The following is a 14,193-nucleotide window of genomic DNA, read 5'->3' on the forward strand; positions in this document are numbered from 1 at the left end:
ATGGCCGCTATTTACTTACGTCGCCAAATTCACCTTTGAATCCTAAAACAACAAAACAATACAATTTAAACAATAAATAAACCTGAACACCATGAAAATTATTTAAATCAGGAAATATGGATATTTTTAATTGGTAAAAAAGTTTGATATTTAGCCACCAGAGGTTGCTGTCGTTTACACTTTTAAACCATTGTGAAAATGTTGGGGTGGACTTGATTAAAAATAAACAAATAACTAAAAGCTAATAAAAAGTAGTACTTGAAGTACAGTATGTATAATGAACTCATTCACTGATTTGATAGTCAATCGCAAGTCAAGATGTTAAATTAAACAAACAATTTGCTTATTTCAACTAGATTTCAGCACTCTAAACAACTCAAAACCTGCAAAACAAACAACAAAATCTGTTTTCTGCATTAATGGGCGAGAATGCAACTTTTGATGGCTTCTTGTTGGATTTTTTTTTTTTTTTTTTTTTTTTTTGCACAGAAAAACATCCTATGTACAACAGCTGAAAACACAAGAGAAAAAAACTGGAAAATAATGTTACTTGGACAATTGGGGACCAATTTTTTTGTGTATGATGGAACTAAACTGTAAACCAGTGATTTCCCCGCCCTCACTGGCACACACCAAACATGCACACATGAATACACACACATATACAACACATATACGCACATATCAGCTTCTCCCACAGTCAGTCAGAACTGGGATTTCCAAGTTGGGATGCCCCCAAAAGCACCACAGGTGACCAAACTGCATCGTGTGACCTCGGTCCAATGACATTTTGAGGATATTTTGACATTTTCTTCAACTTATTTTAATGTGAATGAGTTTGAATTGTATCCCGTCTATGTGAGGGGGATGGAGGGGTGCAAATTGGCGTGGATCCTCCTCCTATTGGGGGCTTCGCTGCGTGGGATGGACGGACAGAGGCGGAACGGACGGAGGAATAACTACAAGATGTATGAACATGGACAAAATGGTGAGGAAAAAATGGCCTCCAAATTGATAGCTAAAGCTATTATTATTTAGATTATTAGCTTTATAGGATCAGGGGTGGTTCATCAGATGGTGGGCTTGGGAATGGGTGGGGGGGCTTAGAAAAACCCTGCTTGAGTTGCTCTGTGAGGTGGATGAATGAGTGAGTTAGTTGAGTTTGTTCAACTGACTAGAGTAATCCCTCGATTAGCGCGACTTCACTTAGAGCGATTTTTTTCTGCTATTAATTATTAAAAATATTTATATATATTTATATATTTAAGTTTATTAAAATGTGAAAATACACGCACTGAAAAATAAGTAGTTATAATAGGGGTGACCCTATGTTTTTCTATTATCTATAGTTTCCCTCAATTATTGCAACTTTACTTATCGCAAATTCACTTCTTTGCAGTATTTCTGCTATTAATTATTTAAAAATATATATATATTTTAAGTTCCTAAGAATGTGAAAACCCATGCACTGAATAAAAAGTAGTTATAGTTACGCTAGTACGCAACTTTTGGATTAGCGCAACCATGTTTGGTCAACAATAACCGCAATATTTGAGGGATTACTGTAAATAATACTTGACTCAATTAACTTAAGTCATACAGTCGGTAAGTTTAGTTCATTTGACAAAATAATGGTCGGTCACGGAGTCATCTTAAGTACTTGCTGTAATTAGGTCAGTTAATTTTGAGTAGGCGACTCGGTGGAAAAGTGGTTGGCATACCTGCCTCGCAGTCTGAAGATCAGGGGTTCAATCACCAGTTTGCATCTTCTCCAAGTACTATTTTTTGTTTCCTTCTATATCTCCAAGGCATCCATGCTAGGCTAATAACATGCTATATATTGATTGTCACTAGGTTTGGATGTAAGTGTGATTGATTCTTTGTCTTTTGGTGCCCTGTGATTGGTCGGTCATAAATTGATTGGGTTTAGTTGATTGAAAGGACCAATCAGACAGTTGTTTTTTTGTTGGTCAGGTGGGGCTTGTTCACTGGACGTGGTCTTCATCCTGGACAGCTCAGAAAGCGCCAAAATCTTCCTCTTCGAGAAGCAGAAAGCCTTCGTCCTGGGTTTCAGCACGCGGCTGTCGGCACTGCAAGTCGCCGGACGGACCCCCGCTGTACGCATGGCGGCCCTCCAGTACAGCAGCTCCGTATCGGTGGAACGCCGCTTCTCCGATTGGACAGACTTGGACGCCTTCCAGGGTGGCGTTAGCGTCATGAGCTACATCGGCCATGGTACTTACACCACCTACGCCGTGGGGAACGCCACCCAGTTGCTGGCCGCCGAGAGTCCGCGGGACGCCGTACGCGTGGCTGTGTTGATGACCGACGGCGCCGACCATCCGCGGAATCCCAATGTGGCGGCGGCCGCCATCCGGGCGAAGGAACTTGGAGTTAAAGTCTTCGCCGTGGGGCTGTCCGACACGGCTAGGCGGGGGGAGAACAGCGCCAAGTTGAGGGCTGTGGCTAGCACCCCCGCGCGCCAATTTGTGCAGAGTCTTCAAGATCCTCAACTGGAGAAAAAACTGCTCAGGGAGATGGTGAGCAAATATGGATGCCATATTTTTTGTTTCTTTGAAATGTGTGGATCGGTGGTTGAGTGGTTAGTGCCTCGGCCTCGCAGTTCTGGGGTTCTGGGTTCAAATCCAGGTGGGTTCTTGCTCTGTGGAGTTCGCATGTTCTTCTCGGGCTGTGTAGGTTTTCTCTGGGTACTCCAGTTTACTCCCACGTTCCAAAGACATGCATGCTAGGCTAATTGGATGCTATGTTATTCTTTGCTGTTACTGTGATTGGTTGTTTGTCTCACTGTGCCTTGTGATTGGATGGTTAGTGGGGTGTCCTTGTCTCTGGCCCGGGAGTCAGATGGGATAGGCTCCAGCACCACCTGCGAGCCTGGTGAGGATAAAGCAGTTGAGAAAATGAATGGATGAATGAAAAAAGTTTGAAGTCGTTCACAAGTAAAATTCAAGATGGAGACCTTATGTAGGGAGTGTTAAGAATGTGTTGGGGCCAAATTAGGCCCCCGAGCCTCCACTTTGACACCATTTTAAAAGATTTGATAAAGTATAATGTTTATACTCTGAAAAAAAATATATATATACTGCATAGCGACTTATAGTCCAGAAAATACGATATTTATCATTTTGACGAAAAATGACTTTTTTGTTTTCAGGGTGAAGTTGTCTTACAAGAGGTACATTTAATTTTAATGATTTATTTAATTCAATTTCAACTACCTGAACAATCCATCTAACTATCTTTTTATGATTTTTGAATCAGTGCACGGAAACAGAGGCGTGCGGGTGCGAAAGCGGTGCGCCGGGCCCATCTGGAGTTCAGGTGAGCTAGCTAGCTAGCTAGCCGAGTTAGCGACGGAAACTGATCGTCAGATTTTCAATGGGAAAACTTTTCAGGGTCGAAAAGGAGATCCGGGTCACAGGGGACCGCCCGGTTCCAAAGGCGCCAGGGTAACATATCAAAAATTTCATTCGTAACAAAAACTATGTGGGGTTTTTTTATGTGGTTTTTGCCATTCAAGGGGGAGCATGGTGTGGACGGTCCACCGGGAAGTCACGGTTTACAGGTAAATCTGGTTTTAACCAGTTTTTTTTCTTTAAAAAGGGACTATTTACCACAATAATGGGACTAATTTGGAGTTAACTGCTAGTTAACAGTAGGAAAATTGGTCAAATATAAAAAAAAATATTAAAATATTAAAAAAATGTTCAATTAACATGAAAAATGAGACAATTAGCAATCAACCGCAATTGAACTATTAAAAAAAAGACAAATTTGATGAATTAACATGTAAAAAAAATAAACAAAAAAGTCAACTATTTAAAAAAATGACTCATTTGTTGAATTAACATGTAAAAATAAGACCATTTGCACGGGATTATTAAAAAAAGTTTTTTTCATGAGCTAGTTATGGAAAAAAATGTTTAATCTTAAATTTTGTATGAAGAAAAATTAGATAAATCACATAAAAAAAACAAATACTATGTTTTATTACGAGTTATCATGGCTATTGTCTTGCAGGGACGTTCAGGTTACCATGGAAGCAAGGTGGGTGCCATTTTGGCTCTTACTAGGCTGCCATTGACAGTGATAGACGTCCAATGCAAAAAAAATCACTAATACATAACTCATCAATATTAATATATCATTTCTCAGGGTGAGAGGGGAGACTGTGGACCCCCGGGTCTAAAAGGTGACCAGGTATTTGCCCAAATAAAAATGTTAGCTCACAATTATTGCTTATATTAATTTGTGATGGTGTTTTTTTAAGGGTTTGCAGGGACTTCTAGGACCACAAGGACCAAAGGGAAAACAGGTAATATTTTGGATGGACATTAAAGTCAATAAATTAAAAAAAAAACCCAAAAACAAAAGTAAAATATTAAAAGGGAGAAAAGTAGCAGAATCTAATTGACAAAATGGGTTAAAATATTCTCAAAAAATGATGTTTAAGACCAAAAACAATCATTTTCTAACCTAATTCTCTTTTTTATTTAATTTTTTAAACATTTTGGAGTTAAATTTGTCTATAAAGATAATGTTATGTGAATAGGATTATATAAAAATATGATTTTTTTAATTCATATTTATTTGAACTCTGTCCTCTATCCCCCTTTTTGACAACAAAGTTTTGTCATCTTTACCTTTTCCACTTTTTTGGTTGAAAAGAAAAACCAACCTAAGTCCCTCATTGTTCGGACCAATCAAATTGACTTTTTGGCCTCCTTTCAACTTGGCGCCGTTCTAGCTCCGCCTCCGCCGTACTGTTGCGGCAATATGAACAAAAACGGCGACATAATTCTTCCCATCCCTTGTTTTTTTGCTACAAAACGTGGACTTCAAAGCGAGCTTGACGACACGAGTGGAAGCCGAATTTGGGTTTGTTCACCTCTGCACACATGGAATGTGAAAATTGGCTTCCGGCTAATCCTCGTCCCAAAAGCGGGGGGAATCCGGCCTGCCGGGATATTTTTCTTGGACTTTGTGCGACGGGATTAGTGCCGGCGACCTGGACGCCGCCGCCGCCGCCGGCTCGTCCCAATCAAACTTCTTTTGCCGTGAGAAGCCGCGCCAAAAGCTTCTTCTGTTTCCTTTCTAACATCTCTTAGAATTCGGGTTGGATGAAGTCATTTTGTGGGTTTTACAGGGTGAGCTGGGACCCCCTGGAGAAGTTGGCCCTGAGGGACGCCATGGACAAAAAGTACATGGATTTTTTTTTTGTCTTCATGTGACTGTTTTAACTGGCTTAGAAGTGACTCAAAGTGTCTTTGAAAGTGACTCAAAGTGGACTGAGTGTCTTTGAGAGTGACTCAAAGTGGACTGAGTGTCTTTGAAAGTGACTCAAAGTGTCTTTGAGAGTAACTCAAAGTGTCTTTGAAAGTGACTCAGTGTCTTTGAGACTGACTCAAAGTGTCTTTGAGACTGACTCAAAGTGTCTTTGAGACTGACTCAAAGTGTCTTTGAGAGTGACTCAAAGTGTCTTTGAGAAAGACTCAAAGTGTCTTTGAGAAAGACTCAAAGTGTCTTTGAGAAAGACTCAGTGTCTTTGAGAGTGACTCAGTGTCTTTGAGAAAGACTCAGTCTTTAAAAGTGACTCAAAGTGTCTTTGAAAGTGACTCAAAGTGTCTTTGAAAGTGACTCAAAGTGTCTTTGAAAGTGACTGTGTCTTTGAGACTGACTTAAAGGGTAATTGAGAGTGACTCAAAGGGTCATTGAGACTGACTCAAAGTGTCTTTGAGTGACTCCAAGTGTCTTTGAGTGACTCCAAGTGTCTTTGAGAGTGACTCAAAGTGTCTTTGAGTGACTCCAAGTGTCTTTGAGAGTGACTCCAAGTGTCTTTGAGAGTGACTCAAAGTGTCTTTGAGAGTGACTCCAAGTGTCTTTGAGAGTGACTCCAAGTGTCTTTGAGACTGACTCAAAGTGTCTTTGAGAGTGACTCAAAGTCTCTTTGAGACTGACTCCAAGTGTCTTTGAGACTGACTCAGTGTCTTTGAGAGCGACTCAAAGTGTCTTTGATAGTGACTCAAAATGTGCGTTTGCCAACAGGGTGACAGAGGACCAAGTGGAAATCCTGGACCACCAGGAGACTTTGCCATTGGTTTCCCAGGGGCTAAGGTGACTCAAATTGCATCCATTCTTTATCCTATTATAGGACATGTATTCAAATCTAAATCTTTGAACTAAAAATACATAAACATATTGTTATTTTAGGGAGAAAAGGGCAACCCCGGAAGACCAGGACCGACTGGTCCGGTTGGTATCGGGGAACCTGGACTACCAGTGAGTATCAAGACAAAGTAGAACTTCAGTAAGTATGCTGGTGTTCAAGAAATGTTAAGGGCAAACATTGAAAATTTCAAAATAAAAGCACAGGAAAGGAAATACTGCAAGCACTAAAAGAAATAAAAACGAAACACATACACTGCTACTGTGTGGCCTGTAAAAACAGACGTTAGTTAATACCACAGATTCTTATTGATTAATAAACTTGTAAATTTTTTTGGGTGTTTTTTTTTTGTCGCCTTTAGGGTTCGATTGGACCGCCCGGAATTCGGGGAAACCCGGGATTACCCGGAGAAGGCTTTCCAGGTCCCAAAGTAAGATTTAGATGTACATTTTCAATTATTTTACAGCAAGTAACAGTTTAAAAATACATAAACTGGGTATTTTTAAGTATCAAGTATATTTATTTTTGTTCTTTTAATTCCAAAAAGAAAAACTATTGTTTTTTCATTCAATAATTATTTGAGGAATTTTTATATTTCATTTTTTAACTCCAAAAATTATTTTGTTTTCATTAATGTTTTCATCAAATTTTTGTTGAAAAAATGGGGGTAAAAAAACAAAAATCAAATTGTTCTCTAATTTCTGGAGCGCCAGATCAGAAATTTTATTTATATTTTTATATTTTTGAGAAAAACAAATCCTTAGACAGACCAGATTGGGCCGCCAATTTGACATCTGTGCACTAGAGAGAGCCCGCATACCACAGTTTGACAACCACTAATATAATCTAATTAATAATCCCTAAAACCTCATTTTTTTCATGTTACAGGGGGATCGAGGATTTGAAGGACCCCGGGGGAGTCGAGGCCTGCCTGGCATTGGATACAAAGGTGAAAAGGTAAATAAAATTAAAAATCGGCTTTATTAATTAAATATTAAAAAATAATGGCTTCATTAGCTAAATAATGGGTAAAAAAAGATCTTGACAAATACTTGTTTTTGGTTTTAGGGTAATCTGGGTCCCCTCGGCCCACCAGGTCCGCCTGGCGTCCCCGGGATCGGAATCCAGGGAGAAAAGGTACAAATGTGACGTAACGGGCTATCTCATAAAAACTGCAAAAGACAGTTTTTTTTACGTTTTTTTCAGGGCGATCAAGGCACACCTGGACCCATAGGCCCCCGAGGAGGTCCAGGTCTGGGAATACAAGGTCTAAAGGTAGGACAACAGAAACCGTCAGTTAGCGCCGTGGCTAATCCTGATGGACAAATTGGCTATTTAGCATTTTGATTACGGTGGAATTGTTCCAGCTGCCAGTGATTTAAAAATGGGGCTGTTTTGGGAATTAACTTCATTGATTGGTATGATGAATAAAAACGAGGTGGGGGAATAAATTAACCAGGTTTTGCTGTGAAATTCAGGGAATTCAAGGATTTCCAGGAGTTCCAGGATCGCCTGGAGAGACGGGTGTCGGGGTACCAGGCCCTAAAGTACGTATTTAGAAATGAATTCTACATATCGTATTTTCACGACTATAAGGCGCACCACATTATAAGGGGCACCCTCAATGAATGACCATTTTTTTCCCATATATAAGGCGCACTGGATTATAAAGCGCACTGGATTATAAAGCGCACTGGATTATAAAGCGCACTGGATTATAAGGTGCACTGTATTATTAGGCGCACTGTCTATTTTGGAGAAAATTTAAGACTTAAGTGCGCTTTATAGTGGTGAAAATACGGTAATTGCTATTGACTTCCAGGTATGAAGCACTCACTCACTACACAGTCACCTTTAGAGCCAGCCATTGTTGATGTTTTGGATTTTTTTTGTCTAAAATGTTGCAGTGGGGGAGGAGCTATATGATGGAAGATCTTGTAAACTAAGATGGCTGATCTGCATATTTAACAGGATTGTTTCAGTTCAGCCGTTTGTGTTTTTTTAATATCCGACAGTGGTTTTTCGTTTTTGTTGTTTTCCATATATAAGGCGCACTGGATTATAAGGCGCACTGGATTATAAGGCGCACTGTCTATTTTGGAGAAAATTTACAACTTTTAAGTGCGCCTTATAGTTGTGAAAATACAGTACTACAAATCTTGTTTAGATTGTTAAAATGGTTATAAGATTTTTGAGGAAAAACTGACCACTGACTGGACTTTGTTCAAGGGGGACGTAGGGGCCCATGGTCCACAAGGCATACCGGGTCAGCCAGGAGAGGACGGAACCCCAGGACAAAAGGTGCGACCAATCAGATGGTTGAATTCTTTCTTTCATCTCTAAGGACGGATTCCCATGCCCATTCCAATGAAGCTATCAATTAATTTAGTTCTCCTTCGTTAGGGGGACGTCGGGTATCCTGGGACGAGGGGACTGGATGGGAGTCCTGGTAAAGGTGTCCCAGGGGAGAAGGTGAATCTCTTGATTAAATTGTCTTCTTTAAATTAGACTTTTCAACATGAAAACTTTGCATTGCCTTTTTTTCAGGGAGCCAGAGGGGACCGAGGTTCCAGAGGCCAGTCCGGGGCTCTTGGTCCCGTGGGGCCAGAGGGTCCAAAAGTAAGGACTGACTTCTGAAGAAGTCACCACGGGTATTTTGGGCTCAATTCTGGTGTTTTTTATAACCAGGGGGATCCTGGATTTGTTGGGCCACCTGGTACACCTGGAAAACCGGGGTTAGGACTACTGGGACCCAAGGTAAGACCACTGGAGACCTTGATTTACGAGTTTTGACTTTAATTGCCTTGTCTGTTCAGGGAGATCCAGGTCCACAAGGTCTCCCTGGAGCTGTGGGAGAACCCGGAAGGGGTCCAACTGGACCCAAGGTGAGATTCTGGACCGGTCTTCGATTGGGAGTCTAGGTCCTGACTATCTGGTTTGTTTTGAAGGGGGATAGAGGGCCGAGCGGACCTTCGGGACTACCTGGAGATAAAGGCCAAGGTTTTCCAGGTCCAGCGGTAAGGATCAAAGTCCAAAATCGGAACCAAGGCTATGCAAATTTTCACCTGGCCTAAATCTTGGTTTTAGGGTCCTCCAGGGCGACCTGGATTGACGGGAGAAACTGGAGCAGATGGTGTAGGCCTACCGGGGGCAAAGGTACACATTGAAGTACAGAAGTACTGAAAGGATAAAGGCTTGAAGCCAAGTTTGATTTGAATCCAGGGAGACCGCGGACTGGTTGGACCTTCTGGACCAGTGGGACCACCGGGAATAGGACTACAGGGTCCAAAGGTAGACCTTAAGTACACTTTAAGATCTGCACCTCTGAAAAATATAAAGTTTTTGCCTTGAAACTGCAGGGTTCCACAGGTATGATAGGACCTCCAGGTCCACAAGGACCTCCAGGAGAGGGCATCCAAGGACAAAAGGTACAAGTTGTGGACTCTAAATTCTAACCAATCATTGGTTAAGTGAAAATACTGCTATTCCTCCTACAGGGGGAGCCTGGATTTCAAGGGATCCCTGGACCAAGGGGTCCTGTTGGTGTTGGACTACAGGGCGATAAGGTACTTGGGTCTTAACTTCTCTTGGTGGATTACTGGGACAACCTTCCTCATGAGTTGGATGCGGCCATTCTCTCTACAGGGGGACAGGGGTATTCCGGGTGACAAAGGGAAAAAGGGAGACGGAGGCACGGCTGGGGAACCGGGGGCTGTTGGACCACCGGTATGTAATTTGGTGGTTCTTTCTTCAGTTTTGGAGTTTTTACAAAGGGGAACAAGTTCCGAAGAATGGGACTATATGGGTCAAGTCCAATCTGTGCAGTTTTTTATAGTCTTTTTTTTCAGGGTTGTCCTAACAAGGTCTGAAAGGAACTTTTTGGACTAATCCTTTTTAAATTGCAGGGCAAAGACGGCCATAAAGGAGAACCTGGACTTACGGTAAGTGGGATTCTGTCCTAATAACTTGTTTTACAATCTATTTTTGGGAGGTTTTGTCCTTGAAAAAAGGTTTAGTTATTTTTCGGTGTCAAATTAGCTAAGAGGGACAGTCCAGTACCTGAGTGGTAAGTGTGTCGGTCTCACAATGGGGGATCTGGGTTCAAATCCTGGTCAAGACCACCTGTATGGAGTTTGCATGTTTGCCCTGGGCCTATGTGGGTTTCAGTTTCCTCCCACGTTCCAAAGACATGCATGGTAGGCTGATAGGACCCTTGAAATCAGCCTTAGCAGTGATTGGTTGCCCTTTTCTCTCCTTGTGGCCTGTGATTGGCTGTCCACAAACCTTGAAACTACCCTCATTCATGAAAACTTGTTTTTTTGTGTTGGGCAGAGGGAAGAAATCATCCAAATTGTGCGGTCCATCTGCAGTAAGTCCTCATGATCCATTCTGGGTCTCGATTGGGTTCACCTCAGAGTTTCTTGTCGAAGGTTGCGGGTTGGAGTGCCGCCAGAACCCCCTGGAACTGGTCTTCGTCATCGACAGCTCCGAGAGCGTTGGCCCCGACAACTTTGAGGCGGTTAAAGACTTCGTCAGCGCCCTAGTGGACCGTGCCTCGGTGGGCCGGGACACCACACGGGTGGGCGTGGTGCTCTACAGCCATGTGGACGTGGTGGTGGTGGGTTTGGGCCAGGATGCGTCACGGGACCAGGTCAAAGCGGCTTTGCGTTCAATGACCTATGTGGGCGAGGGTACTTTCACTGGAAGCGCCGTTCGGCGGGCCAACGCGCTCTTAAGGGCGGCCCGGCCGGGGGTCCGGAAGGTGACGGTGGTCATCACGGATGGTCAAGCCGACCAGAGGGACTCTGTCAGTCTGGAGAGCGCCGTGGCCGAGTCCAGGGCCGCCGGAATCGAGACTTTTGTGATCGGGGTGGTCAATTCCAGTGAACCACTTTTCGGACAGGTCAAAAGGGAGCTGGATTTTATGGCCTCGGAACCGGATGAAGACCATGTGTACCTGATTGATGACTTCAAGACATTGCCAGGTTCTGGGCTAGATGTTTTGGGTTGGGGGCGGGGCTAGATGGTTTTGGTTGGGGGTGGGGGTGGTTAGATGCTTTTGGTTGGGGGTGGGGCGGGGATAGATGCTTTTGGTTGCGGGTGGGGCGTGGCTAGATGCTTTTGGTTGGGGGTGGGGCCTGTTTTAAGTCCACATTGATGGTTTCTTTCTTCGTTATGTGTCGATTTTAAGCCCTGGAGAAGAAACTACTGAGCCATATCTGTGAAGACAATACCGGCTTTCTGTGGAGCGCCATCCCAAGTGGAGGATCTTCTTCAGTTCTTGGTAGTGACTTCAGGGAGCCTCCCCGGACTGGGGGTACCGTGGCGGGGGACTTTGGTCGGGTTCAGTCCACGGTAAGGATGTTTTTGGCTTCTTGGTTATTAAATGCTGTTCTGTAAATTTGCCAAATGTGGATGATATCTTCTGGAAATAGACCAATGGGTTTCAAAATGGGGTTCTTCAAAACAAAATGGAGGACTCCCAGGTCTGTTTTCAGGAAATTCAGACTTTTTTGTGAATCTTCTTATGGTAGGAATGTCTACCAAATTTCATGTGGAGGGATTTAAGCGGTTTGGTTCTTTTAAAGACTGGAACAGTTCAAATTGAACATTTGAGCCAAAATGGCTGACTTTGTGACTTTTATGTGGGCCAGCAGCCCGTCCCCCCAGTGCCCTATCCTGACAGACAAGCGACCAGTCCCCCACCAAACCCGGAGGAGTGGAAACCTCCAATTTTGGATAGGATGCACTTGAGAGCGGACGGCAGGCCCATGCGACACCAGGCTCGCTCGGGATTGGTCGGTCCCACCGCGCCAACCCCGGAGACGCCCATCACAACTCAACGTGCCAGCCCGGGTATTCCTTATGCTTAAAAAAAAAACAAATACAAGCCTCATAAACATATGTATGAGTAAAACGGTAAAAATGTTTTTTTTGTCCAAGTAGAGAGGTGCACGGCACCCCTGGATCCAGGTCCGTGCCGGGAATACACGATGCGCTGGTACTACGACTCGGAAGCCAACGCCTGTGCTCAGTTCTGGTTTGGCGGTTGTCATGGCAACGACAACCAGTTTGAAAGCGAGAAGTCGTGCAAGCAAACCTGCGTACGCCTTTGAATCAAGCGGACTTGTCAATTCTTTAAAAAAAAATGATGTCTGTAACATTACGTACTTGAACATTTTTAAACACTAACTTTTTTTTACTTTATATTTTTTTAAGTTCCGTGTCATATATTTGACTTTTACTGTTAATGGCATGAATAAATGTTATTTTTGAATCCTTCTTGTCACACATTTGTTTTAAAAAAAATACCTAGCTAAAATAACAAAATATAAATACCTATGAAGTTATTTTTCTGAATTTCAAATTTAAATTTGTTTTATAAAAGTGGGAAGTTTAGTCATAGTTTAGTTTTTTCATGATTTTAACAACAATACTTACTAAAAAAAATAGAAAAATAAATAGTGTTTGCTAAAATCAAATATCACATACTGAATATTAATATATAAAATTCATACATTAATCCCAAAATATATTAATATAAAAGGACATGCATACATGTATTTATATATACATTTATATACGTATATGTATAAATGTGGATATACACATGTATATATGTGTATATATACATATATATAGGTATATATGTGTATATATACACCTATATATATGTATATATGTATATATATACACATATATATATGTATGTGTATATATACATATATCTACACATACATACACATACGTACACATATATAATATATTGATACAATACTATAATATGGCTGTCATACTTTCTCCATCTACATATTCAGAAAATATTAATTCCATTTACATTTTTGAACACAGTCTGTCATCCATAGTGGAGTTTAAATTGAATATGAGTGACTCAAGCTGCTGTCAGTATTCATAAACATCTCTTGAGGAAAGTCAAATTAAATGACTGACACTTAATGAAGGGAGCCAAGTCAATTGACTTTGTGTGTGTGTGTGTGTGTGTGTATGTGTGTATGTGTGTGTGGGTGTGTGTGTGTGTGTGTGTGTGCAATTTATTACGCATGGAGGTAAACACTCGAACCGTGTAGAGAAACGAGACGCGGTCACGAGCTATCGAAGCATCAAAAGACGATTTTAAAAGTGTTAAAAGTGTTGCAAATGAAGCGGAATTCAAGCAAGATGCTGAAAGTTGCCCTTTTGTTTCTCCTGTTGGCAAACGTTGTTTGTTTGGATGTTGGCGAGTGCACAAATCAGGTAAGAAGGGTCATTTTGTATTTGATGGGGGAATTTAGTGTAATAGAATTTTGAGTTTTTTTCCTAAAAGGTGAAATGTGCAGAGTCCAATTGGATTGGGACTATTTTGACGAGGATGGCCAAAAAAGCACCGCCGCTGAGATTTGTCGGGAAAAATGCAGGTGAGTTAATTATCTCGAGTCAGGGGGTGCCAAGCTTGTTCATATTAGAGAATTTTTTTGTAATTATTTGGGTTTCATTCAAGCACAATTCATGATATTAGATGTTCTTTTAAGATAGTGTTGTATTTTTAAAAAAAGTATTTTTAGTTTTTGTTTTTGTATTGAATTTTTAATGAAGATTTTTCTTAAAATTGACCAAATTATTTAGTTTTATTTAACATTATTCATTTGGTAGTAAATAGGATTATTTTGTAAATAATTCCTTTGTTAAATGGAAATAAAAAAACATTTGATGATCATTTTTACATTTATTTTATTTTTTTAATTAGAAAAAAGGGCCAAAAATATTTTTTGAGCTAAATAAGTGTGGGAAAATAAATATAGTTTGTTTAAAAACAATGTTTAACGTTAAAAAGGAATACAAAAATAAACGTAAATATCTTTACTTGTCATTTTTATTTCATTTACACAATTTTTCTATTAGTTTGGATTAAAAAGTATTTTTAAATGAAGGAATTAAGAGGAAAGAAACCAAAATAAATATAAGTTAATATTCTCCAATTTCTGGACTATAAAAATGTCATATTATGGAAA

General features: G+C 41.0%; 1 protein-coding gene across 1 annotated transcript; it reads left to right on the top strand.

Moving 5' to 3' along the window:
* The first annotated feature begins 716 nt into the window (after window positions 1–716).
* Window positions 717–12,300, top strand: col28a1b (collagen, type XXVIII, alpha 1b). The gene is made up of 34 exons (XM_077721500.1): window positions 717–988; window positions 1,975–2,540; window positions 3,173–3,193; window positions 3,280–3,339; window positions 3,414–3,467; window positions 3,539–3,583; window positions 4,039–4,065; window positions 4,174–4,218; window positions 4,289–4,333; window positions 5,165–5,218; window positions 6,064–6,132; window positions 6,229–6,297; window positions 6,546–6,614; window positions 7,073–7,141; window positions 7,253–7,321; window positions 7,391–7,459; window positions 7,663–7,731; window positions 8,414–8,485; window positions 8,588–8,656; window positions 8,732–8,803; window positions 8,873–8,941; window positions 9,001–9,069; window positions 9,133–9,201; window positions 9,272–9,340; window positions 9,407–9,475; window positions 9,544–9,612; window positions 9,682–9,750; window positions 9,830–9,910; window positions 10,090–10,125; window positions 10,517–10,553; window positions 10,615–11,169; window positions 11,376–11,539; window positions 11,839–12,040; window positions 12,131–12,300. Exons 1-34 carry the CDS (start codon window positions 868–870, stop codon window positions 12,298–12,300), a joined length of 3,462 nt encoding a protein of 1,153 aa, XP_077577626.1. The 5' UTR covers window positions 717–867.
* The last annotated feature ends 1,893 nt before the right edge of the window (window positions 12,301–14,193 follow it).

This window comes from Stigmatopora nigra, chromosome 7, assembly GCF_051989575.1.
Source record: "Stigmatopora nigra isolate UIUO_SnigA chromosome 7, RoL_Snig_1.1, whole genome shotgun sequence".
Taxonomy (NCBI): Eukaryota; Metazoa; Chordata; class Actinopteri; order Syngnathiformes; family Syngnathidae; genus Stigmatopora; species Stigmatopora nigra.

Coding starts and splice junctions, on each gene's coding strand:
- col28a1b (XM_077721500.1), top strand. CDS start 868: ATGGAGGGGTGCAAATTGGCGTGGATCCTCCTCCTATTGGGGGCTTCG. Junction 3,584..4,038: donor CGGGAAGTCACGGTTTACAG/GTAAATCTGGTT, acceptor ATTGTCTTGCAG/GGACGTTCAGGTTACCATGG. Junction 11,170..11,375: donor TGACTTCAAGACATTGCCAG/GTTCTGGGCTAG, acceptor GTCGATTTTAAG/CCCTGGAGAAGAAACTACTG.